The sequence below is a fragment of the Protopterus annectens genome, chromosome 1.part0 (assembly GCF_019279795.1).
Source record: "Protopterus annectens isolate FY-2018-M chromosome 1.part0, PAN1.0, whole genome shotgun sequence".
NCBI lineage: Eukaryota > Metazoa > Chordata > Ceratodontiformes > Protopteridae > Protopterus > Protopterus annectens.
The window spans coordinates 172,537,799-172,562,861 of record NC_056725.1 but is presented as its reverse complement, the minus strand read 5'-3'; the positions used below and the strand labels follow the sequence as shown (position 1 = coordinate 172,562,861).

General features: G+C 38.8%; 1 protein-coding gene across 1 annotated transcript in view; it reads left to right on the top strand.

Moving 5' to 3' along the window:
• Nucleotides 1-11,615, top strand: part of LOC122795996 — a 928,531-nt gene extending 916,916 nt beyond the window's left edge. The window contains exon 13 of the mRNA XM_044064748.1: nucleotides 10,952-11,615. Within this exon, the coding sequence (XP_043920683.1) occupies nucleotides 10,952-10,994 (43 nt within the window). The 3' untranslated portion in view covers nucleotides 10,995-11,615. The remainder of the gene's footprint in view (nucleotides 1-10,951) is intronic.
• The last annotated feature ends 13,448 nt before the right edge of the window (nucleotides 11,616-25,063 follow it).

The window sequence follows — 25,063 nt, the reverse complement described above, 5'->3', positions numbered from 1 at the left end:
AACACAAATGTTTACTTACCCGAACACCTAAACGCCAACACGTCTTCATCTAACCGCGAAAACATCTATCATCCTGAAGCATGAAATCCGAAACGTTGAATCATCATGGTTGGCCCTTCTGCGGTATAACTCCATAAGGTAAGAGTGTGATAGTTACGGACCTTAGGGTTAGGGTGCGGGTTAAGGTAAGTGCATAGATGGTAATGTATGTTAGATTTAGTGTAGGGTTAGAAGTAGGGTTTTATTAAGTGTATGTGTGTGGATTATTTAGTTTGTTTGGGTATAGCTTTTTAAGGTATGTGTGCGATAGTTATGGACCTTAGGGTTAGGGTGTGGATTAAGTTAAGTGCATACATGGTGGTATATGCAAGATTTAGTGTAGGGTTAAAAGTAGGGTTTAGTTTAGGGTTAGAAGTAGGGTTTTGGATAGTGTATGTATGTGGTTTATTTAGTTTGTTTGTGTAGGTAGTATGTAGCGGGTGGTGGGATGGGACAACTATGACATTTCGAGTTTTTGAATTTCGCGGTTTAGGGCGTTCGGTGTATTTGCAGTTTGCGGAATATGTGTCAGCATTTAGGTGTTCGGGTAAGTAAACGTTCGTGTTTTTAATATGAACTCCATCATTCACGGCTGATTTTGAAGAGCTAACTCATTTCTTGACATTATGTATAAATATTTCCGTCAGACTGTAAAATGATTTATAATGATATGATGTTCTGTTAAGAAAATATTTCAGACAAGCTTCTTGCAAGGAAGTATGTGCACTCCACCTGCATGTTCACCTTCAAATAGAACAGCACGGGTCAGCATTTGCCTGATTCTCAAATACAAGCTATACAGCATGATGACAAATGCTCCTCTGTCTTAAAATGTAAACAAAGTGTGTTTCAAGTAAAATTACACTTACATTAAATGTCTCATTCAGTTGTTTAATAAATTATAGTAAATATCACATTTATTTTATACAGTGAAAACGCTGACATCTAGTCAGACACCCTAGATTATAAAGTTAAATCACAAGTTAGTCTCCTTAAATACCAAGATCTGTGATAGTAACAACTTTTGTTTAGTTTGTTAATTTATCTGTTGCATTTAAATACCCTTGCTTTGAGTTTCTCTAACTTGTAACTGATTTATTGCAATGACTCGTCAACACACCATAAAGCTCTTTCATTAATTTTCTTGAAATATGGAAAACTGTCTACATTGTTTCTTTAACAAAATAGACATGGAATAATATAGCAATAACCCATGCCTGGGTGTGGGTAATACTGGATTTACCCACGGTTGGCGTGGTTTGGTCATGAGGGCTTCGCCCTCATGACCAAACCACGCCAAACGTGGGTAAATCCAGCATTACCCACACCCAGGCGTGAGTTATTGCTATTACACAATGACATTATTTAAGAAAAAAATAATTACTTTTCTTAAATAATGGCATTGTATAATGCCTCCTTGCTGCCCTTCCGCAGATGTCTGGTATTCTGTGGCAGTTCTGATGTAGTGCGCATGCGTATGCCTACGCAGTACATCAGAGCTGTGGGCAAAAGCAACGGCGAAAGCAAGATCTCTGTTGCTTTTTACTGTTTTGCTATGTTAAATGGGTTTAACATAACGAGACAGCTTTAAAAAAAGCAACAGATCTCCGTTGCTTATTTTAAAGCTGTCTCGCTATGTTAAACCCATTTAACATAGCGAGACAGGTTTTAAAAAAAAGCAACGGAGAAAGCAAGATCTCTGTTGCTTTTTACACACTATCTCACTATGTTAAAGGAGTTTAACATAGCGAGACAGCTTTAAAAAAAGCAACGGAGATCTCCGTTGCTTTTTTTAAACCTGTCTCGCTATGTTAAACTCCTTTAACATAGCGAGACAGTGTTTTAAAAAAAAGACTTATACTAATGGAAAAAGTCCGGGCGACCGGACCTTTTTCCATTAGTATAAGTCGATTTACAACGTGCACGCTGACCAATCAGCGTGCACGTTTTGGAATATTAATGGGGGGTCATGGTATAATTACTCATTTTTCATAACCATCTCACTACTTGGACACTTTACAAAATTATGGAAAAAAAGCTGTTTGTATAGAAATTAAAATCACATTGCTATACTCAACATTGTAAATAATCAGCAGCATGGATTTACAAAAGAACATGCTACCTGCAGAGTTCTGCTGTCATTAACTGATAGTATTCTGAAAGCCACAAATAAAGGAGAGTCAACAGAATCCTTTTCATAAAACTACTCAAAAAATTTGATTACGAAAATTACATATTACTTCTTTGTGAATACAAAGTCTATGAGCGGGGTAACTCTGAACCAAGCTAGTTCAACAATTATCTGAAGAACAGAGCATTCACAGTGCTTATAGAATTGTGCTGGTCTTCCACTTACTCAGTGAAGGAAGGTGTCTCCTGACACTGTGCCATACAGAGATAAAGCCCTGAATGTGACCTAGATGATCTAAGTTCAATAACTGACTAGGGTGCTATAGGTTCAGGGTGGGAGGGGGTTGAGGAGGTGTAACTGTTGGCTTAATCATTCAGGAAGGGCGGGAGTTTCTCCCTGTGATCTGGCACAACTGATGTAATTATGTGGCAAAAGGAACACTGAATTCAGCATGGAGGTGAAGTTAACTGAGGGTACATGCAGTGATGCATGTAATGCCAGCTGCTCCACTCCGAACTAAAATCAGCCTTGGCATGCCGGACTACAAATGAGGTGCTGTTGGGTGCCCTGCTCCATGTTCCCACTTCCCTTTCCTAACCCACTGACTACCAAAGACGTTTAACAGGTAATTTTCAGCTTGAAGGTTAACTAAGAAAAAAAAAAAAAAGAGAGAGAGACAGGGGTACATGAAAGGTCAGTAGTTGGGCATGGATATTTATGTTATTGTGATAAGATACTAGAAGATACACTGTCCACTTTAATTCATAACATACCATTATCTCACATAAGTAGAACTGTGTAACACATGTCAGTAACAAGAGGAAATTACAATATACATATACTGTAGTAAGTGCTAATGTTGCTGACACATAATCAGAGTAGGACCAGACTGAGCACCAACTTTGTAGTTTGCTCAACAGGTTTCTACAATGAACAAAATCTTATTAATGTTTCGACATTAAACATTGAACTGTAAAGAACCTTGGTAAAAAAATTAACAGGCCAGAGGGCTCTCACATTCAATATGTGTATACTGCCCTAACAACCACCTTCTACGTCCATACAAGCCCTGAATACAGACACCTGCATTTACTGCACCCTCACATAAAACATCTGCAACCCACACAGCCAACCCTCTCTATAACTTTTAAAAAATAATGATATTGCTTTTCTACCCTGCTAAGATGGTATACTACATTAACAAGAGCAAGAGGGAATGTATTTAAAGGTCAAGCAGTTATTCTGTTGAGGTCGGGTATGAAATTTACTATTTAATTACCTGTTTCACCTAACAAATATTCTGATCTACACAGATAAATACTTAATTTAAAATGCCTGTGGAAATATCAAAATTTGTAGCTAACTCAAGTGTTTCCCAAGTAGTTTCTTTATTCTGGGGCTCCTATATCTTCTAGTGGTACTTGCGAACACAGACACATTAAGGAAGCAAATATATATTCACTGTAATTAAACAGGATTTAGTACATGTGGTCAAGTTAAGGTTCATTATACTTTGTATAATTTAGGCGCGCTTTACACACTATACGGTAAAATAAGACAACATACAGTCAGACATACAAATGAAACAATAAACAACATTTAAATCACAACATGTGGGGCACTTTAAACCAAAGGCTCTCTGAACACTTTTCGTTTAGAGAGGTTACATGAACAGAACTGAACTGTAAGTGAAACCTGGCTGCCTTGTTCAAGTATTCAACCTCTGAAAAGAAGAAATCAAACCTATGGCAACTAGGAGTTTCTGCAGAAGTGGTAGGAGGCACTGTTTCCCTTCTCCAATAATTTTAGGTAGTCTTAAGTAGTACTGTAATGTGCAGTTTGACTTTGACTTACCTGCAGCCTATTTGTAAAAATGCATGCATTCCACACATAGCTCTCAGCCAATCGGGACAAATCTTAACAGAATCTGGGACATTTTTAAAATATTACTACTATTAACTTGACCTATTGACAGAACAAAAGAATGTGCATTAATATACATTTCCTGAAGTAAAAAAAAGTCAATAACCCTAATTATTATAATCATTTCTTAAATGTAATGCTCTACCTTTTCTCCAAAAGTAGCCAGTTTTAGAAGTGATAAGGAGGGACAGAGTGAAAATTTAAGTCAAAACTGGGGACGGTTCAGCAGTATGATACCACATGTTCAGTTATTTGACATGATCCAGTGTGACTGTGAGTCAACTTTCCTGGCTGTGATGGCTGTCCTAATCAATCTCCTGGGTCTGGGTCTGAGACTGGGAAGGGAATAGGATTCTGACTCATCCTGGCTGAGAAACTTATTACAAGTTTAAGTCAAGTCTGGCTGCTTGGCAGCTTTCTTAACTTAAATATTAATTTATTAAAACCGTTCACTGCTGCTGCTGCACTGCCCACCCAAGCCCATCCCGGAGTGCTAAAGAAATTATCCAAACAGTCCAAAACTGTTCAGGGTTCACCTCACTGTTCAACCACCGAACCAGTGCCACATACGAACTACGAATGAGAAGAAAACAGAGACAGAGAGTACAGTACAGGCAGTCCAAGCCCACCCCTCAGCCAAATTCTGCTTTCCAACAGGCTGGCAGTCTGCCTCATGATGATGACGTCATTGCGCACACCCCTGCACATGACAACATCAGCAACAACTTCAACTTCAAAACAAATTTTGAAAAAAAAAATGGGAAGTTTGGGAATTGAAGGGGCCATTTGGGAATTCGTGGCACCCCATTATTTTGTCCTCAAAACTGGCAAATACTGAGGAATTTGGTATGGTTGTGAGGTTTTCTCACCACTCTATTAAATGTAGTTATGATGCAGCTGATGCCTCCTCTTGAGCTGCTGATTGTAGTTCTGTTTTGAGACGTTACTCTGGCTTTGTCTCCATCCTTTGCCTGATGATATTGAGGCTAAATTGTTGGATGCACCACTTGATAATAAGAACCTGTTAGGTTTTGCAGCTGATGAGCTTTATAAGTCCCTGCAGTATAAGGGTAAGGCCTATCAGGAACTGAAGCATATTTCTGTTTCTCCTATTCCTAAGTTCCAGAGGAATTATCCTTCTAAATTTGATTTTGTTCGCAGACAGCCTCTCTCTCCTCCCAAGGGTAAGAAGATTTCTAGGCAGGTTCTCCCATGCTAAGTCTCCTCAGACTCCCACTTCTCAGAAACCTCCATTTCAAGACAAGCCAGGATCTATCTGTTTGCTTCCCCTTTTTCTAAGTCAGGTTCCTTTATCTTTTCATCTTTCTCTGTCCCTTCCCAATTGGTTAAGATCACTCATGACTCTTGGGTTCTGTCCATCATCTGTCAGGGATACTTCACAGTATGGAAATCTCTTCCTCCTTTTTGGGTATCCCTCAACATCCATGGGAACAGCTTTCATTCTTCCCAGAATTATTTCAGGGCCTTCTGGTGCAAGGCACCATTCAAGCTGTGCCCCCTTCCCAGGAGGTGAAAGGGTTTTATTTCAGAATATTTCTGATTCCCAGGTAGGAAGGCACCTGCAGACCCATTCCGGACCCGTCTCAGCTCAATCCCTTTCTGAAGATCCATTCCTTTTGGGTGTTATCACTTCAGACCCTGTTTCCTCTTCTTCTTCCCCAGGCTTTCCTGATCTACCTGGATCTCAAGAATGCTTATCTTCACATCCCAATTAATTCCCTTTTCAGGAAGTTTTTGCATTTCTCTGTTTCTTTCTTGCATTTTCACTTCTCTGCTTTGGCCTTTGGCCTTTCTACTGCCACAAGGGTTTGCTCCTGTGATTGCTTTTTGCAGGATGAGAGGAGCTTACATCTTTCCTTATCTGGACATCCTACTCATTCAGGCTTTCTCCCCAGAGACCTTGCTTCAGCATCTTCACTATACTGTTTGTCTCTAGAAAAGGCTGGGGTTTGCAAAATTCTCAGGATCATGTGTGGTTGCAGGCTCCGGATCATCCCTATCCTGGCTTAATGGCCTTCTACTAAGACTCTTTCTCCACTCACCTTTTTTCATTCCCTTCTTCATAGGGTTTCACTTATAGCCAGGAAGTGTCTAAGGGCTCAGATTCATGCTTCCACCATTCCTGTGTTACCTCTAGCCAGGCTTTGCATGAGAAAGTTTCAGTGGTTGCTAAAGTCAGTATGGCTTCAACACTGTCATCCTCTAGATTTTCTAGTCCTTCTTCTTCTATGCTTCAAGCTCAGCCTTCAGTGGTGGATTCATCATCTGTCCCTCAACCTGGGGCTTCATTTTCAGCCCTCAATTCCCTCTCAGGAACTTTTTCAGATCCCTCAGACACATGATGGGGAGCTTTTTTAGGTCCCCTCAAGGTCCAGGGTCTCTGACACCGTCATCAGAGGTCAGACCAAATCAATATCAAGGAGATGAGGGCTATTCTTTTTGCCTTTCAAACCTTCATTTCGCTTTTTCTTCTAGGTTCTCTCAAAATATTTACAGATAATACTACTGTGATTTGGTACATCAAAAAGCATGGGAGGACATGATTCTACCTTCTTTGCAGGCTAGCTGTTCAAGTTCAAGTTTGGGATTTAGGTGTCCAGTATCAACTGACTCTTCAGGCTGTATACATTCTTTCAGAACAAAACATAGTGGCAGACTCTTTGAGCTTCACAGAGATGTGTTTCTGGACATTGTCCATCAGTGGGGTACTCCTCAGGTAGATCTTTTTATCTCCCCTCTCTGGCTTGGAAGGTGGACACCCTAACTTTTTCTTGGAAGGGGGTGTTTCTCTATGCCTTCCCTCCCCTTCCTCTATTTCTGAGGGACTTGCCCAAGATAGAGCAAGACTCCCCCAAAAATCTTGTTGGTGACTCCCTCTTGGCCCAGAAAGCATTGGTTCCCTCTTCTTCTGCACCTAGCCAAGACAGATACCACAAGTTACCTCACAGGGTGGACCTACTCACAAAAGGCAGGGGGTCTTTCATCCATCCTCACTTGTCCACTTGTCAGCTGACATTGTGAGTAATAGGATTTTGACCTCTTTTAGGCACATTTTCTTCCTGAGAATCTGCTTAGGGTTCTGCAGGAGACCAGGAAACCCACCACCAGGAAATCCTATGTGTCCAAATGGAATAGATTTTCTGTTTGATGCCTTGCTCATAACCAAGATCCACTTTATGTGTACATTCGTCTGGTTCTCTATTATTTTTGTGAATTGCTCAATGCTGGGTTAGCATATTCTTCTGTTAAAGCTCACCTTTCAGCTATTTCTGCGTCTAGGTTTGACGTCACGCAATTTCTTAAAGGCGTTCTTTATATTAGACCTTTCTGGAAGCCTATTACACCTTCCTGGGACTGTAATTTTGTTCTTGAAAAACTGACTCAGGCCCCCTTTGAGTCTGCAGTTTCAGCTTCCTAAGAGCATTGTAGATGGAAGACTGTTCTTCCTTTGGCCCTTACTTCAGCTGAAGATAGTGTCTGAAATCCACAGTCTTATTGTTGTTTCTCCTTTGTTTAGTTTTTCATAGGAGCAAGGGTGTCTGTTCATACTAATCCTTATTTTATTGGCAAGGTGGTTAAATGAATTGTCTCTTAATCAGTCTATTAAACTGCCCTCATTTTTTCCTTCTCCGCAGTCGGCTAGTGAGAAGGTTCTTCACAACTTGGATTTGCATAGGCAGCTCAGATATTATTTGGATAAGAATAAGACCATTCAGAAATCTGATAAACTTTTTATTTCCTTTCATTTCAGGTCTGTAGGTTTGGCTGTGTCTAAGCAAACCATTTTTCATGGATCTCTAAGGCCATTTCTGTTACCCCTTTCATGCAAAGTGCCTTTCTGCCTCTGTAAAGGCTCATTCTACCAGGCTGTAGGTTCCTCTCATGCTTTTTCCAAAGGATTGGATACAAATTCCATCCTTCAGGCTGCTACTTGGACCTCTGCCATACCTTCACTAAGCATTACAAATTGGATGTTGTTTCCAGAGCAAGAACTGGCTTTGTCAGAGCTATCCTGCATGAGTTTCTTGAGGGCTCTACTGGCTCTTCCTCCTCCCAATTTTCCTGTTGAATTTTTTTTACTCTCCCTTTCATTAAGAATACTGCAACAGTAATATGGAAGGATCTAGTACAGTTGTGTAAAGTCGTACCATAATGGTGGATGTCCTTCTCTTCACTGTTACAGTATTTGAACCTCTCTCCTCCCCCTTCTGCTCTACCCCTTTTCCTTTTTTCTCCTTTCTGAATGCCCATGTTCCTCCTACTTCCTGGGATTGTTGTTGCTCCTGGGGCTATTCAGTTCTGAGGAATGTACGTCTGTATGTCACCTTTATGGCCTATGCCTTGAGCGGGGAGCATACGCGTGACATAAGAAGTCCATAAAATTCTGGTAGGATGTTGGTCTACCTATGGCAGGGAATCCCTTTTGTTAAGAATACTGTAATAGTGAAGGGAAGGATATCTGCTGTTATGCTACGATTTATCTTTAGATGAAGTACAGCTGTCAGACATTCCAGCAACACTTGCTGGATAGACTTTAGGCACAAAGTTTCTTATCACTACTTCTGGCAGCTGACACCAGAAATAAGATAAACAAAACAAAATGTCTCTTGACACTGACTGTTGTACAGGATTAAAGAATCATTTTACTAACCTGGCTCCATTGCAGACCGGCACACCACATATGATACCTTGCAGCCAGCAATTCATGTCAAATAACAATCAACTCTTCCCTTTCTATCACCACTCCTGTAGGAAAATGTGGTTTGTGATCCTCTTATTCTTTTAGAGTATGCCTCATTTGATAGCAGTGTACCCTACTCTCTTTTGAGGTTATACAGAAGACTCTTGAGTAACTTCTTTAGACTCTGTAACTTCTGCTGTATTGTTTCTTCCCGCTGATTATATAGGTAGCACAGCCTGTCTATTAGGTGGGAGCTTAAAGGGCCAGCTACCTATCCTACCTCATCTAACACTCATGAAAGCTAATAAACAATTCTCAACTATTCAAGACCTTATTTACCTAGCAGTCCTAAGCTCTCCTGTTGGTATTATCTGCAAGGGACTATCCAGTGCCACCATTTTAAAAGCACTTAATTGTACTTAAAGTAAAAACACCTGATTATAGTTATGGCCCCATGTTAATTGTTATTATAGTGACTGCTGTGTTCTAGAAAATCATTCAGTTTAAATGTAGGATTCTGACAATGCCTTACCTTACCTTGCCACTACTGTTAGGATAGGAGAATCTTAGTTCTTCCGATTTTCTTCTGCCACCCCCTCCCATCTTATACAAGAATGCCACCCTTCTTCAGTGACCATTGATCTGCTGAAGATCTTCTTCAAGGGCTCTAGTAGCAAACTGACCAGATTTCCAAAGTGCATGGGAGGAAGCCCATCTTCTGTTTGTGTTACACACTTGCTAATGATAAAAAGCTCCTCCTTTATCTCCTCCCCCTCTGTCCTGATATCTGTGCACTGCATACCCCTCAACCTCCTAGAACATGAAATCTGGACAAAGCCATAAATAATAGGGGGATAAAGCACAAAAATAAGAACAATTTTTAGGTATTGTTCTTTTAAGCTTTGAAAGTTGGTAGAATAATAGGTTTTGCAAAAGCATGAATTTTCTGATGGGTATGAAATCTGAAACTCAAATATCTGTCATTTTTTTCTGACTTCAGTCTTCAATGATTTACCAGAAAACAAAAAAAATTATGAGGAACAGACCAAAAAATATGAGGCAGAAATGTGGACATTCTGAAAAAATCTGGACAGTTGAGAGGTATGATACACTGGTCTCCACACTCTGGCTAACTCCCTTCCAGCATTACACCCTCTCCTTCCTTTCTTGTGCCAAGACTAAAACAATCACTTATTTAGTTGCTCTGCTGTTTCCTCATTCCTCAGTGTTTTCTTTCTCACATTACGCCTAATGCCTTTCTTTATGTAGATTGCTAATCCATATCCTTTTCTATATTTTTTGTCTTTCCTGAACAGGCTGTACTCGGGTACTTTATGTCCCACACCATCTTTGCAATGTCATATTTCTGTGATGCTAACAATGCTCACCTTTTTGTCATATATCACTGCTTGTTACACCTAAGCGTCATGTCTGGATTCCTTACATAACAAAGGAATAATGTCCAGCTACACTTTAAGTCATTTATTTGTCCTTTTGCTAGGGTTTGCATCCCATTCATTTTTCCTTTTCTGCCATGTACCTTAAGAACGGTCAAAAGAATAAACTGCCTCAGAAAGTCTACATTTCATTAAATTACACAGAAAGACTACTGAAGTATTTGGACTGGAGGCATATCACCTGCTACAGTAGTGAAGTGGCATTTTCTTAGGAACAAATGACCATTTGTGTTGCAAATGGAAATTACTTTGAATAGATTTATATGATCAGATCTAAGCACAGTCAAAAGCAAATGTATGTATGTATGTTATACAGAAGAGGACACTGTAAACAGCACAGGCATAACTGGATAGACTCTGCGTGAATTTCTAACACAATGTGGATAGAAGTATCTTACTTAGTATAATGCAGAATAACACAAAATCATCTGACTGGACTCTACAAACAAACTTTCTAGGAATCTTGTTAAGAATATCATCTCACTTTTCCTGAGCCTGAGCTGTTGACTGTACTTTGCGTGCTTATTCTAACAAGTTAACTGTTCTCATTGTCCTTAATATGTGGTTCAGTATGTCCACTTTATTACTTTTATTCTAGTGTGCCTGTGTATTTAGTGTTCATGTAAAAGTATCCTCATTAGGATTTCTGTTTCATTTAGGTATTTAGTGACATGTTGCATCTTTTTTTCCTTTTCCCAGGATCCAAGCAAAACTCCCAAGTGCAAAGTCCAAGGCAGAGTGAAAATGAGCTGATCCCAAAGCCAGGGAGCAGCAACACGAGCGCTGACTTAAAAGAAGCAAGAAAGACAAATTAATCTTTTTTCAGTGACCACTGCCTTTGAGTTAATCTTTTTCTTTCCCCAGACACATCTTTAAAGATCAAATATTTCTGTTTGTAAAGAAAATGTGCTATCCCAGAAGCACTGCATAAAAGCTTCAGAAAGGCTTGGGCATCATTCCAAAGACCGTGTTGTCTTAATTAAATCATGGATGCAATTTATTTATTGTACTTTTGCCAAAAAAACATGGCCTCAGACATTATGCAGGATGGCCCCAAAATTAAGGACACTGCTTGGGCCTGTCCTGTTAATGTGTAATGAGTTTTCTCAACATTTTTTCATATGTTCTTTATTAGAAGTTGATCATCTGTTCTTACTTAGAATTTAAATGTTTTGTCTCACACCATATAGAATTTATCCCTCTAATGTCTTATGTTAGAATTTCCTCTCATTTAGCTCTGAAGAAACCCTCTTCTTTAAAAAGGGCACTTGTACAATGGGATTTTAAAGAAAAAAAAAACACTACACTTTGCTGAATTGTAAACTTTAGAATTATGTGTATTAAAGCCCTTGGTTAAACAATATTCTGAGTTTGGAATGCATGGACTGAAAATGCTCACTCTATTTGTGTATAGTAACAACCCTATAACTGCATGATAAAATAATACATGAATTGCACACATATCTCAATTAGTATCCACATGACTCAGAAGGCTTTGAAATTGGGTTGTCAAATATTTAATTGAGAGTGTGTATGTTGTGGACTTCATTGTTCAGTCATAGTTATCGAATACTTCTAAAGTAAAAATGAATGCTATTGGGGTTGAGGCCCACTCCCAAATGACCCTGCATACCTCCAAACTTAATAAAACAGTTCAAAGGTCACCTTTCCTCATATTCTCTCCAGCAGCACTTGTCTCGATTTTTTGCAGTGTTTTACCACCAGAATATGTAAAATAATCGTGTTTCAGGAAATCTTGTTTTAGAAATGCTGGTCTTAGAGAGACACACTTATCAACGTACAAAATGAGAGATCATATCATTCTTGATGCAAAGGGAATTTATAAAGGCAAAAATCTAAGCACTGTATGAGTCAGTAGATGCTAACATTTTGTTCACAGCTTTGACATCCATTATGATGAGAAAATATTTATTTTATCACAGAACATGCTAACTACTAACCATTTTTAAGTATTTTATTGTAAATGAGTATATCCATTAAGTTAAATGCTTAATGGATGATTCAGAGAGGAAATTCTACAGACAGAACAATATCTGGTTATGGTATGATGATCTCTGTGATTATAGCAATGAAACATTTTTTGAAGCATAATCTCACCTGCCACAGCAGGCAAGTATCAACTATTCACAAATCACTTTTTGTACCAACTAAGAAACAATGTCTAGATTTGGATTTCCAAAATGCATCAATGTGTTCATATAGCTGGAGGGGTTAGCAGATTACTTTTTCCAAAAATATGATGTACTATATAAAATGTGATGACCCATAGCATTGGCATTTGTTTGTTATTAAATGCCTACTCACCCAATAAAGGTGATCACATTGGTGTCAACTTGTATCTTGGTGTTTGATACAAATATACTAAAAAGTTAATAGCTGATAAGCCAAAAAGATTTGCCCATTTGCAAAAGACAAAATGAGGGCCTGTTGTTCTTGGTCAGGGTTCTGGAGCTCATTGTTCTGTATCATTAATCATAGATTAGCAATCCTCAGGGCTACAGACAGCTGCATTGGATTCTGCTTCACAGAAGCCAAAATAGATTTACCAAAGTTTGACTTCAAAGTTTCCAGCATGGACAATCTTTAACACTTAACATAAATGAACAGAGAAGACTGTCTTACAGCTCAATGTATGTCCTGAATAAAACCAGTCTGTCCACTGAAGTAGTAACCCTAGCACTGCACTGCACTGATCCTATATGATCATGGTTCTGTCATTTGAAATATTTCACTGCAGCTTTATTGCTACACACATGGCTATGCCTTGATGAAGATGAAGGTTAGCCTTTGCCTAGGCCTTTAGGAACAATGAATAATACAGCTGACTAACTGATGGATGAGATGTCACTGCCATAAATTCTGAAGACTTGTGCATCACAACAACATTCCAAACTGGAAGAAGTGGAAGAGGGGGAGTAAGGTAACAGCATGAGATAAAACGTGAGGAGGAAGAGAAGGACTAGGCTCTTAGAGTGATCGTTGTCAAGAAAAATGAATAACAGTGATAGTCACTGATGATGTAACCTGTGGAAATCAGTGATAGATTTATCACTGTGGGAAACAGATAACTTGATGGAAAAACATGCACAATGGAGAAAGTGCTGAGGTGATACACAACAACATTTGCTGCTTCTAATTCTTTCCTTTATTGCATTAGTAGAAACAAATTTGCAAATTTATGGTTTACTACCACTAGATCTTCAAGGAGGACAATAACTCATAAGATATGAGTTTGACCAGCTTCTGAATTTCCTTTTTTTTCTGCTAAGTTTTCCATCATTTGTCCCTTTCTTCCTTAAGAGGCCAAGGATGGTCTTCAATTGATTTCATATGCAATTATTGCTGATAACTCTTACATCACTTGCATTGTCATGTGTTTTACTCTCCTGTTTGAGCCACATAGAGTCCTCACAGGGAAGTGTGTTTCTTGCAGACAAATTTTCATTGTTTTGTGAATCCAAATCCATTAATACAACTGATAAGTACTTCAGAAATAGAGCTGCAATAAAACTATATACAATTACACTAAAGGAATTAAGGAAATGTAACCTTACTGTTATACTGAAATCTCCTTAATGATCTGCTGTTGTTTTAAGTACTACATTATTTTACAGTACCATGCAGTCTTTTTCAATGATGGTCACTATAGCTGTAAATACTAACATTTGTGTACATCACCAAGCAACACTTTTTACTGTGGGAGATGTTAGTTGTAGAATTGTTTGCAGCACAGCAGTGCAAACTCCAGTCCTACTCCTTGGTCATGCCTCCAAATTGGTAAATGTGTTGAGAGCTGCCCAAAATATCTTGTGCAGGATTCTTCTGGAGCATTTTTCCCCGGGCCTCCGCTGAAAACAGGATCTGTAGAACCTAGTCGGACTTTCCCGGTCAACAAATGTTAAATAAATAAATAAATAAATAAAAGGATTATTTCTAAAGATGGCAACTGTTGTAGCTGCAGGCTTAGTGGAGTATATTTTAAAAATGCCTTGCAGATTTTCATTACACTTGTCATCAGAACTGTAACGAAGGTGGGGTAAAAAGGTCAGCTGTCATGGTCACAAACTGCCAGTGATGTCCTAGTATTTGTTTTAACAGCTGCGACTGATTTCAGATCTTAAAAAAATTGCATTAAGTAGCTTAACTGTAACATGGAGCTTATATAAGCTTGTTGTTATTACTCAGAAGTTTGGAAGATTTTTTTGGTCTTTAGGTTCTGAAGACTTTACTTTTATTTTGGGCTAAGGGACTGCCCACTGCACCAAATGTCCTAGCTATGACTCTGTTTGTCATGTCAAATGCAATACCATTAGATTATTGGTAAACAGCATTCTTTACCCTTTTCTAGGAAACTTGTAGTGGGCCTATTTCCCGGAACTCATGTCTTTCCTGGTGTAGTACCCAAGTTGTCAACTAAGCCATACATAAAATATATAAAAACTATTATCTCTCATTCTGGTAGTTTAGATAAAAGACCAGTAATTGAGTAGATTTACTTAAATCTATGACTAAAACAACTTTTGGCATGGAGGAAGGATTGATGTTCAGTGACACATTTCATTATAAGGCAGAGTGATAAGTAATTTATTCTTGAGAGATGTAACTCTGAAATGTTCTCCATGAGCAAAGAGTCTCTAGATAAAATATTTTCCTAAGGAAATTATATAGATCTGTTATGCCTGCATGTTCAAAAGGAGGCACAGTTAACTTTTGAAGATAAAGTTTAAATCCTATGGTAGCAAATGTGCCTTTTTAGAGGTCTTAAATGAAGAACATATTTTAAAAAGGTCTTAACCTGGTTAGTTTGAAGCTTCATGCGAACAGATTGGAACTCAAGCAGGAATTACATGAAGGAGGTGGCAAATTTCATTGCAAACAACAGTTCAGATGATCTGTCCTTCAATTGCTGTTCAGTGGATAAATTAGTTTCATTTCTGTAGGTAAGATTTCCTTGTAATAGGTCTTCTGGCTTCCTTTCAGATATTCAAAGCTTGAGTGAATGAATCATTTTTAGGAATGAAAATCCTGCTTTCCAGGCTCAGTGATTTGCTGTGTAAGTGGAATGTAGCACCTTGCCTTATTGCCAGGTCAGTAAGGACTTGGGTAGAAGCAATGGCAATGGAAAAGAGATTGGCTGAATTCATAAAAAACAGTAACCCTGGTTGGTCAATATGGAATGTTTAATATGAGATTCTTGTTTTGCATTTACCATCCACATCTTAATCAGCGTAAATGGTGGGAAGACAGGCTAAGTATGGTCTGAGTTCAAGAAAAAAGGGTACCTTTCTTCCATGCTGTTTGGCAAGGAATGAAGTAATAAAATCTTTGGAGTTGATTACTGAAGTCTTTTGTAAGCAGGCCCATTTCTGTGATACCTCACCTTTTACAGTTCCCTGGAATATGCCCAGTTTCCTTTCGTGAACTTGTGTTCTCTATCAGCTTAGGTAGTTTGCTAGCTGGTTCTGTATGGCTGATAGGTGTCTGCTGATGGCTGTAGGTGGTGATATGTAGCCTTCTTCTAAATCTGTTATGTTTCTTTGCAAAATTTGAAAGGTCCTGCTCCCCTTGTTTGTTTGTGTGCCATGACTGTTGTGTTTATATTTTCCTGAAGATGACTTCAATGAATGTCACCATGAAAACCTTTTTATGACCGAAAGACTATATTAATTTCTAGAAAGTTGATGAGAATACAATTTTCTTTTTGAGACTATTTGTCTGGAAATGACAACTTTTTGAACTGGGTTTCCCAAAAATAATGCAAAGGCTCTGTTTTAGAAGTTGTACCTCTTCTGAAGATAGTTGGTACACAACAGTGGCAGATTGTTTACATCTGTCAACCTTAAGAATTCTTTTTTAGGCTATAGAAATAAAAATGGTGTCTAAAGGAACTCTGTAGATTGATCCCAGAACATTCTGATATGTCATTGTGTCTTTTTCAAGTGTAGCTTGTATAATGGATTAGAACAATACTAGGTGACATATACCCCAGGGCTTTTTTATAATATGGAATAAAAACAGCAAAAAAAAAAAAAAAAAAAAAAATCTAAATTTCTTCCCACACTTACAGCAAATTGAATTCTCAGTTTTAAATACAACCTCAGATCAGTGCAACTACTACATACATTTCAGTGACAGTTATTTTAACTTCATCTATTCAAATAGCCTGTAAACTACTGACAGAAAGAAATCCAAGTAAGCAAGTGGTCCAGTTTATCCAATTGAATATTTGCTGCCATTTTATTTGTATTAACTTATTTCATTGTACAGCAGCTGCTTATCTTATCTCCAAATATCTTCTCATTCAACAAGTTAACCAGATTATTCATAACGGGGGGGGGGGTCCTCTCTGCTTTCATACTAACGGCCACCTGATCTGGCTTGATGAGAGTTTATTCCTGTATTATACCAAGGAAAAAAGTTCAGGTGAGAGGAGCACCCTATTACCCCATATTACATTCAATTTATATTGTAATTATCTTTTAAACAAACAGATGTCCAAGCATCCCCAAAATATATGTAACCAATCTCAAATTACCTGATCTTCTCATCTCCTGCACACCCCCAACACCACTGGAAAATTCTACTTAGTCTCACTAGCTTATTTGGCATCTGGTGCTGCTTGTCAATCTGGAACCCCTCAAAACTAAATTGAGGAATACCTCCTTGGAGCACCACATCACTATGTAATGTCCTTGTATGCCCATATTCGGAAAAAAAAGATTTAGGTCTCTCATCCAATGTGGCCACTCCATAATGCACTCGTGTTAATGTGAAGAGAAAAAAAAATACTTTTGAAAAAAAGGCCATTCTTAGTGCTCATGATCTATTCATCCTACTACCTTGCAACTGGAGAAACTGCCCCCTTCACCCCACCCTAGCTATGCTTTTGCCTTATCTGTGTGAAAACCTTGATCTACCTCTCTTTCTGTCAGCTACAATATTCAGTGTCCTTTCCTATAGTATTCAATATTTATTAGTCGAATGCTGAGTTTCATAGGTTCATAGGTGTGAACTAGGCTAATGGCCCTGGAGCCTTTACAAGTCTAGCCGATAGAAGTGCCCTGGCATTGTGCCACCTGACATTGGTTCCCAGTGCCTCTATCAAGTAGAGCCACTGGAGTGATCCCCAGGGTGAACTTTCTATTTCCCATCCACTCATCAAGATTTCTCTTGAAGAGGGCCAGTAAGGTGCTCTGCTTAACATGTATGGGAAGTTTATTCCAGAGCATGGGCAGTCTCTGAGTTATGAACCTATCCCTCCAGCATGTTCTGTTGATTGTGGTAATGAGGTTGAGGTCTCTGGAGCGTGTGGTGCGGAGGGATTGGGATTTCGTTAGATGTAGCATTTCTAACAGTGCTGGGTCAGACATGGCTTTGTAAGTCAAGCAGAGATCACCTCTTAGTAGACGATATGAGCCAGAGAATAGCTGGAGTTTTTTGAGTCTATCCATGCAGGACATGTGTTTAAGGCCTAGGATCCTCTTCGTGAGGTACTTTTGTGGCCTTTCCAGCTGTTGCATGTGTCTAGTGAGGTACATGCCAAATGGGGCATTATACTTGATGATTGGCCTAATGAGGGAAGAGTAGAGAGAGATGATAACCTCTTTCTTCCTGGATGCAAAACCCTTGGAAATGAGATGTGCCACATAGAAGGACTTTTTGACCACAGTGGCAGTGTGGTGGTCGAAGGAGATGTTGCTATCAACCTGTGTCCCCAGATCTCTAATAATGCCTTCAGTGTTCAGTGGGCTCCCATCAATGTGGTAATTAGTGGGAATAGAGTTTTTCCCAAAGGGGATGACAATGCACATAAACCATTAGGCCATGGTTTTGACACCAGTCATTGGTCACAGTGAGGCCTTTCTGTAGGATGTCTACATTACTTGGGGAGTTAATAATGCCTCCCAGCTTGCAGAAGTCTGTGAACTTGGTCAGCCAGAGTCCCTCCATGTTGGCCTGAACTTCTGAGAAGTAGTTGCCAAACAGGAGAGGACCCAGGACCAATCCCTGAGGGGATCCACTCGTGACTGTTTAGCAGTCTGACTTGGAGTCTGCTACTTTCACACTGTGAGTTCTGTCTGTGAGCCAGTTTGCAACCCATCTAGTGATACAGGGGTTGATGCCTAGTTTGGTGAGTTTATCAATAATTCCTGAGTGGGGAATGGTATCAAAAGCCTTGGGCAGATCGAGGTAGGCTGTATGAACTGTCTTGCCCTCATCCACAGCTCTGGTGACAGACTCAAAGAAGTCAACCAGGTTGAGCAGGCATGATCTACCTTTCACAAGATGAAATTGCATGGGATCTAGAGTTTGGAGATCCCATATATCCTAGTTAATTAGGTCCATGATGATGTGCTCCATTCACTTACATATCAGACTCGTCAGGCTAATGGAGCAATAATTCCCAGGGCCTGTAGTCACTCCCCCTTTATGGAGAGGGATGACTGTAGCAGTGCACCATTCGGTAAGGACAAAGCCTGAGGTGAGGCTGTCATTGAAGAGGGCACACAGGTTTATGGAGAACACATCCAAGGATATTGTCAGGTCCAATGGAAGCAGTATTCTTGGCCTCGGACAATGCAGCTTTAACCTGTGCTGCAGTAATGCTGGGTGCCTGGCATTCCTCTGGTATTGTGATTGATCCTTTGGGGGGGGTAAAGTTGGCACTGAATCTGTCAGCGAATATGTTGGCAATATCTGTTGGCTCAGTATAGGAGGTACCATTGTGCAGTAACTCAGAGCAAACCTGGGTATTGCAGTGGAGATTGTTGATATAATTATAGAAGACTTTGTGGTTGTTTTTAGTGTCCGCTGCAATTCTGCCTTCATAGCTGGCTTTAGAGGTTTTGATGAGAGATCTCAACTTTTTGTTAAAGCTAATAAGTGAGTTTTCCAGTCTTGGGACTTCACCTTTTTCTGCAACAGTTTCTTCCTTCTATTGTAGAGTTTATTAATGGCAGGGAACCACCAGATTGGCTTCCTTTTTTTTGGAGGAGAGAGAGTCTTGATTCTGTTGGGTATGGCTAGTTCCATGCATTCATGTATGTGTTCATATAGTGCATTGGTGTATGATTGAGCAGTCATGCATCTATTGTCTATTGACATGGGTGCCTTGAAGTTAGCCACCTGCTTTTAGGAAACTAAAGTCAGCTTTGGAGAAGTTTTTCATGGTGGTTACCTTTGTGGGGGGTGTGGGTGAGATGTGAATTTTCACGGTGATTAATTTGTGGTCGGATCTAACCAGGGAGGAATTGACTATTGGTGTAGAGCAATGGTTGCCCATATTTGTAATAACCAGGTCAAGGATGTTGTTTCCTCTAGTGGGGGTAAGCATGAACTGGTCCAGGGCATTGGAAATGATGAATTCCAGGAAGCGTTGAGCCAGTGTATTAAAATAAAAATTTTATATAGGTTCATAGATTAGTACTTGGCTAATTGTCCTTGATGGGCTATTATAAGCCTAGCCAATTATCCCATGTGAGAACCAAACCTGCACCTTGTGTCTGTAAGTTAAACACTTTAATCATTATGCCAACCTCCTATAGATAACTCATGTTGCCCTTCAGCAGATCCTCTCCATCTTGATTCAATATTTCCCATTTAATTAACTCAGGGTAACCATATACACCTACCTTTAATTAATTCCATTTCTCTATTGTCCCTTTCAAGGCATTATATAGATTCCTTCCCTGACCCTTGATACCAAATTCTTGGAAGAACTCTTTCAAAGGAATAATGTTGCATTTGTTTCTAAGCTGACTCCACTTCCTAAGCTGATGGATTTCCTTTAATACTAATCTATCCTCCAATGGTAGAAAAGGTATCATTGAGGCATATTCTATTGTTAATAACTCCTTCTTCCAAATAGTTAAGCTCCCTTTTTGTAAGATTTGTATAAATTACATTAGAACCATGGTAAAAATCTTAGACTGACATGAATTCCTTTTAATACACATGCTTTGAGGCAATTGTATAGACCAGAGTAACCACCCAAAAGTGGAAATATCCTTTTCCGTCTTGGACTACCAGAATTTGTAATCAAGATAAGAAATGATTTCTGGTTCATAGCTTGCAAGTAGATCTGAAAATTAAGAAGATCAAGTCCACCTAGGTGAGTAGGAAGAAACATTACTACAACAGACATCTGACAAAATAAAGCTTAATCTTTTTGTCCTAATCGCTTTAAAATACTTCTTAGAAAAGGCAGCAGGATGTTTCTGCACCTGATAAAGGATCAAAGGGAGGATGAATCAATTAAGTATATGGATTCTCTGAGTTATGTCTAGGCAAAGCATTTGCCATTGTTTCAAGATGCCCTTTAGCTGCAGAATTAATTGGGAATTGTTGGGCTCAGTCAAAGCTGACAAAGACTTAGATAGCACTATGCCAAGATATTTTACTGGACTTCCCCTTTGTAAAAACGGGCATCCCTGAATTAGGTCCCCTTAGGGGGAAGTAGTGAATTTTATTTGCTGCAGTCTTTTGGACATTGATCATGTACCCTGAGAACTCACTGTACCCCCCCCCCCCCAATTGATCAAAAGGTCTAGGCATATCTGTGTCTATGGATTAGTAAGATAGACCAACATATCATCTGCATATAAGGTTACCCTATATTCCATATCCATAAGCTTGAGCCCAACAATAGTTGATGCTTTCAACATCAAAGAAAAACAAACGGGACAAAGGACACCCTTGTCTGGTCCCCCTGGACAAAGGAAATTGAGTAGATTGTCTGATACCTATTTTAATTCTTGCTGATGACTCATACAGCCTGCGGATAACTGCAATATAGGAAAGCAGGATGGCCATATGCTTCATCAAAGAAAAAAAGGACCTCCCGCCCAACTCTACTGACTGCCTTCTCAGCATCCAGTCTAGTTATCAGTGATGATATTCTGGTTCTGTCTGCATATTCTGTCATTAGAAAAGTTTTATTAGGTTACCAAACATATCATTTAATGGGACAAAACCTGTTTGGTCAGTATTAATTAAACATTGTAGACAAGTCTTTAATTTGGAGGCCATAATAATCATAAATAACTTATAATAACAATTTAAAACTGGTTTATGCTTATATCAAACTATTTGTGATGGATCCCTTCCCTTTTTCTAAATAAGTGAAATTGTTGCCTCTCACCAGGTACTAGTGGTGTCTTCATCTTAGTGGACTCTATTTCCCATCTTAGTAAAATTCAGAATTCATTTATGCATGCTCCATTTTTCATTTGGAATCTGATCCAGACAAGGTACTTTCTCAGCAGAAAGTGTAACAGCAACACCAGATTCAACCTTCTGGTCTTGTAACTGATGATAACAGCTTTGTTCCATGCTTTACAGTGAGGGAAGTCACACATAATGAGGCAAAAATCGCATATTCCTCTCTGTCACCTCATTATCTTTGATTCTTCTTTCATATAATGTGGGTTAGTAGTGGACACACTGAGAATTTCCTTTAGGGTAGAATTACTTCCCTAGATCAAAGAAGAATGATCTTAATAAGTACTCTTTGGGTAGACTGTGCACAAAGTCTTAAAGCCAATAAAGTTTGTGCTTTTAGTGAATTATCTAAAGACCCTGTGTTTAACGCTTTGTTTGACTGCTCCATTTTGTAACTCAGTAGTTCATTCATATTCGGCCTAATAGCCTGCATAATTTCAAAATATTCTGTCCACAGGTCTGATAATGATCTCTTCTGTTCCTCAAAAAGTGTACTCAGCAATGTTTTAAGCTTGAAGCTTGACTGTGTCTGTACATTTCTATCATATAACATGAAAAATTCTCTGACAGAAGCCTCCATATGTTCCCATTGTATGCTTAGCGAGATAGCAATATCTTTCCTTAGGTCTTCCCTCTGTCTAAACCACTGTTCCAACCCATTTCTGAAAGCATTTCTTCTGCAGAAATGTGTTTCATTTCTTGTGTGTCTCCCATACTTCCTGACACACAGAATATTCCACCAGTAATGGAGCATGATCCAAAATAATGACAGGCCCATAGTCGTAACTTTAATTAAACACACATGTTCTTTAGAGATAAAACAGTTAGCAGTCCTAAAATATGATGTATATCTTGGTATACCAGTTCAATTCTCAGCTAAAGTGTCTTCTTTGTGGAGACATGTGTGAATGGGCGTACCTTCGTTGAAGGTTGTGCGTCAGGGCTGGCAACTCGGCACGTAAAAATCTACTGCCAATCATTAGTGGACCGGAGTTCCGCTGCGGCGACCCCTAACCGGGAAAAGCCAAAAGACACAGCAACAACATAACAGGTATACACTGTGAATGGGAGCCCCAGCTAATAATGTATCCACCATTCCCACCACTAGTAAACGTTTGTAAAGATTTATCTACCGAAGATAATAATGTCTTATGCAGGCCTTAATGTACTTCTGTGAAGAAAACCAAGCCAGATGGATGAAGACTGGCTCCACAAATAAATAAAAACTTTCAGTGCAAGAGCAGCCATTCAGACATGGTAGATACATATAAAATGTAGTACATTTAATGAAAAGCAATAAAACTAACAAAAACAGCAAAATAAAACACCAGGTAAAAGAGATAAGCGCTTTCACTCCATTCCTGGAACTGAATCAGATATAATTAACACAGTGCTTGAGACTATTTAAAGATACAAAGATTCTGAAGTTACCTGTTGTTCAGATCACGTGACCTGAGTAAAGGTCTTAAGGGAACATACTCATTCAAACCTTTTCCCTTGTCACTTTGCATTTCTAGGATCCATTTAGTTTCTAAACATTCAGTCTTATTACGAACATTACCTCCCTCTAATGCTCTTATTCAATGGCTGTAATACAAGAAATTTAAACTTATGTGCAGTCCCAGCACTTAAGACATGTTTACATGGTTCCCTATTATGAGATCACAGACGCAGTTTGTCAAAAGCATCTTGATCGAAATGAAAAGAGAGAAAAGGCAAACTAGCGAAGCAGCTTTTCAGCGAATTCTTTCCCTGGGAAAGAATTCGCTTGACCGCTTTTGTTGCTTTGCCGTTTTCGGCACTGTAGTGCGATCTCAGAGTTGGTATATTTAAGTAGGGGGGTGGGTGGGGAGGGGGCGAAGTCCCCCACATTATGTAATGTTTTAAAGTTTTTTTTATTTTTATTTTTTATTTTGGAACAGCGCTGTTCTAAGGTTTCAACATTGTAAGCTTTCGCTTACATGGGGTTGATTAATTATTGTTCGCTTTTGTAAGCGTGTGATAATATAATATAGACCCTGTTTACATAAAGCATTATTTTTGTCTTTCCTGGAGATATCATAAATGTGCTCACAAATGTGGTCCTTAAGCATTCTGTTTGTCTTACCAATATAAAAAATATTACATGCTGTATAGGTTGCAAGACATACCAAGTTACAGCTCTTGCAATTTGCAAAAAGTCAAGCTTATACACATGCTTAGTCGTGGGATGTTCATAAACCTCAGTTGTTAACACATACTGACACATATTACTGTCTCTACAAGGGTGTATGCCTTTTCTATTCATTATAGGTTGTTTCCTAGTAAAAGGTTTATAGCATGACATTTTTCTTAAGGGAAATGTTGTTCTTAAAACAAAACCTAGGGTAGTCTCCTAGAATAAATTTATTCCTGTCATCACAGGATAAGACATGCCAGTGCCTTTTAATAATATTGCATATAGAGCTGACATCAATAGAATACGTTACACTCATTCTTAATGAATTAACCTGTGAAACCAATACTGTTCATTTGTTATTATCATCCTGAGATGAGAAAAAAGGTCTAGCATAACCTTTTCTATGTGACATAGCATAATTTTTCGCTTTGTCTATCTCATACTCAGAGTAACCTCTGCTAAGCAAGTCACTAGAAAGTTAACTGAAAGTAGATAGCATTATCTGACCATTAGTACTCAGCCTAGCATACTTAAGAAGCTACCCCATTCACATTATTCCTAGGAATGTGCTTGGAGTGCATACTTTGTCTATGCATTGTGCTACACCTTCTGCAGGGTTTCTTATAAACCTCTGTTTCTAAGGAGTGGCGTTTTAGTAATTTTTCACATCGAAAAAGTCTATAGTCTCAGCTGAAAACTTAAAAGTAAATCTTAAAAAATTGTGTAGTCTATTTTTGTTCAACAAAGTCATGTAACAGGTGACTGGGGCCTGTCCAGATGAAAAAGGCATCATCCACAAAGTTGCCGTAGAAAGAAATATATTGTTGAAATAAATTGGCATTGTCTAAGCCATAAAACATCTTATAGTATGCAAGAACCAAGTTTGCATAACTATTGGCACATGGTGTACCTATGGCTACACCTACTTTCTATATATAAAGTACATCATTAAATGTAAAAACATTATTATTCAGAATGTTCTGTTAAATGGATGTGTGTTGCTGTATAATCAGAAAACGTAGAAACAATATAATAAACTCATTACCCACATCATTAGGTATTACCATAAACAGTGAGGTCACATCCAATGTAACCAGTAAAATAATCACATCTATTACACCCAGACAATTCATACAGTAATGTCAAAAAATGCTTGGTGTCCTTTAAATCTGAGTTAACCTTGTATAACACAGGTAGAAGTTGTTTTTCAACATATATTGAATGGTGTTCAGTAGCCCACTCCTTACCCGAAACAATAGGACTCATAGATGGTTTATTTAAATACTTATGAATCTTTGGAAGAACATAAATTATTGGAAGAAAAAGGGTGTTCAACAGTAAAAAACTCAAGCAGGTCATTCTGAATGTTACACTCTGAGGACAAATCAGACAAAGCAGAAAGTATACCTAAT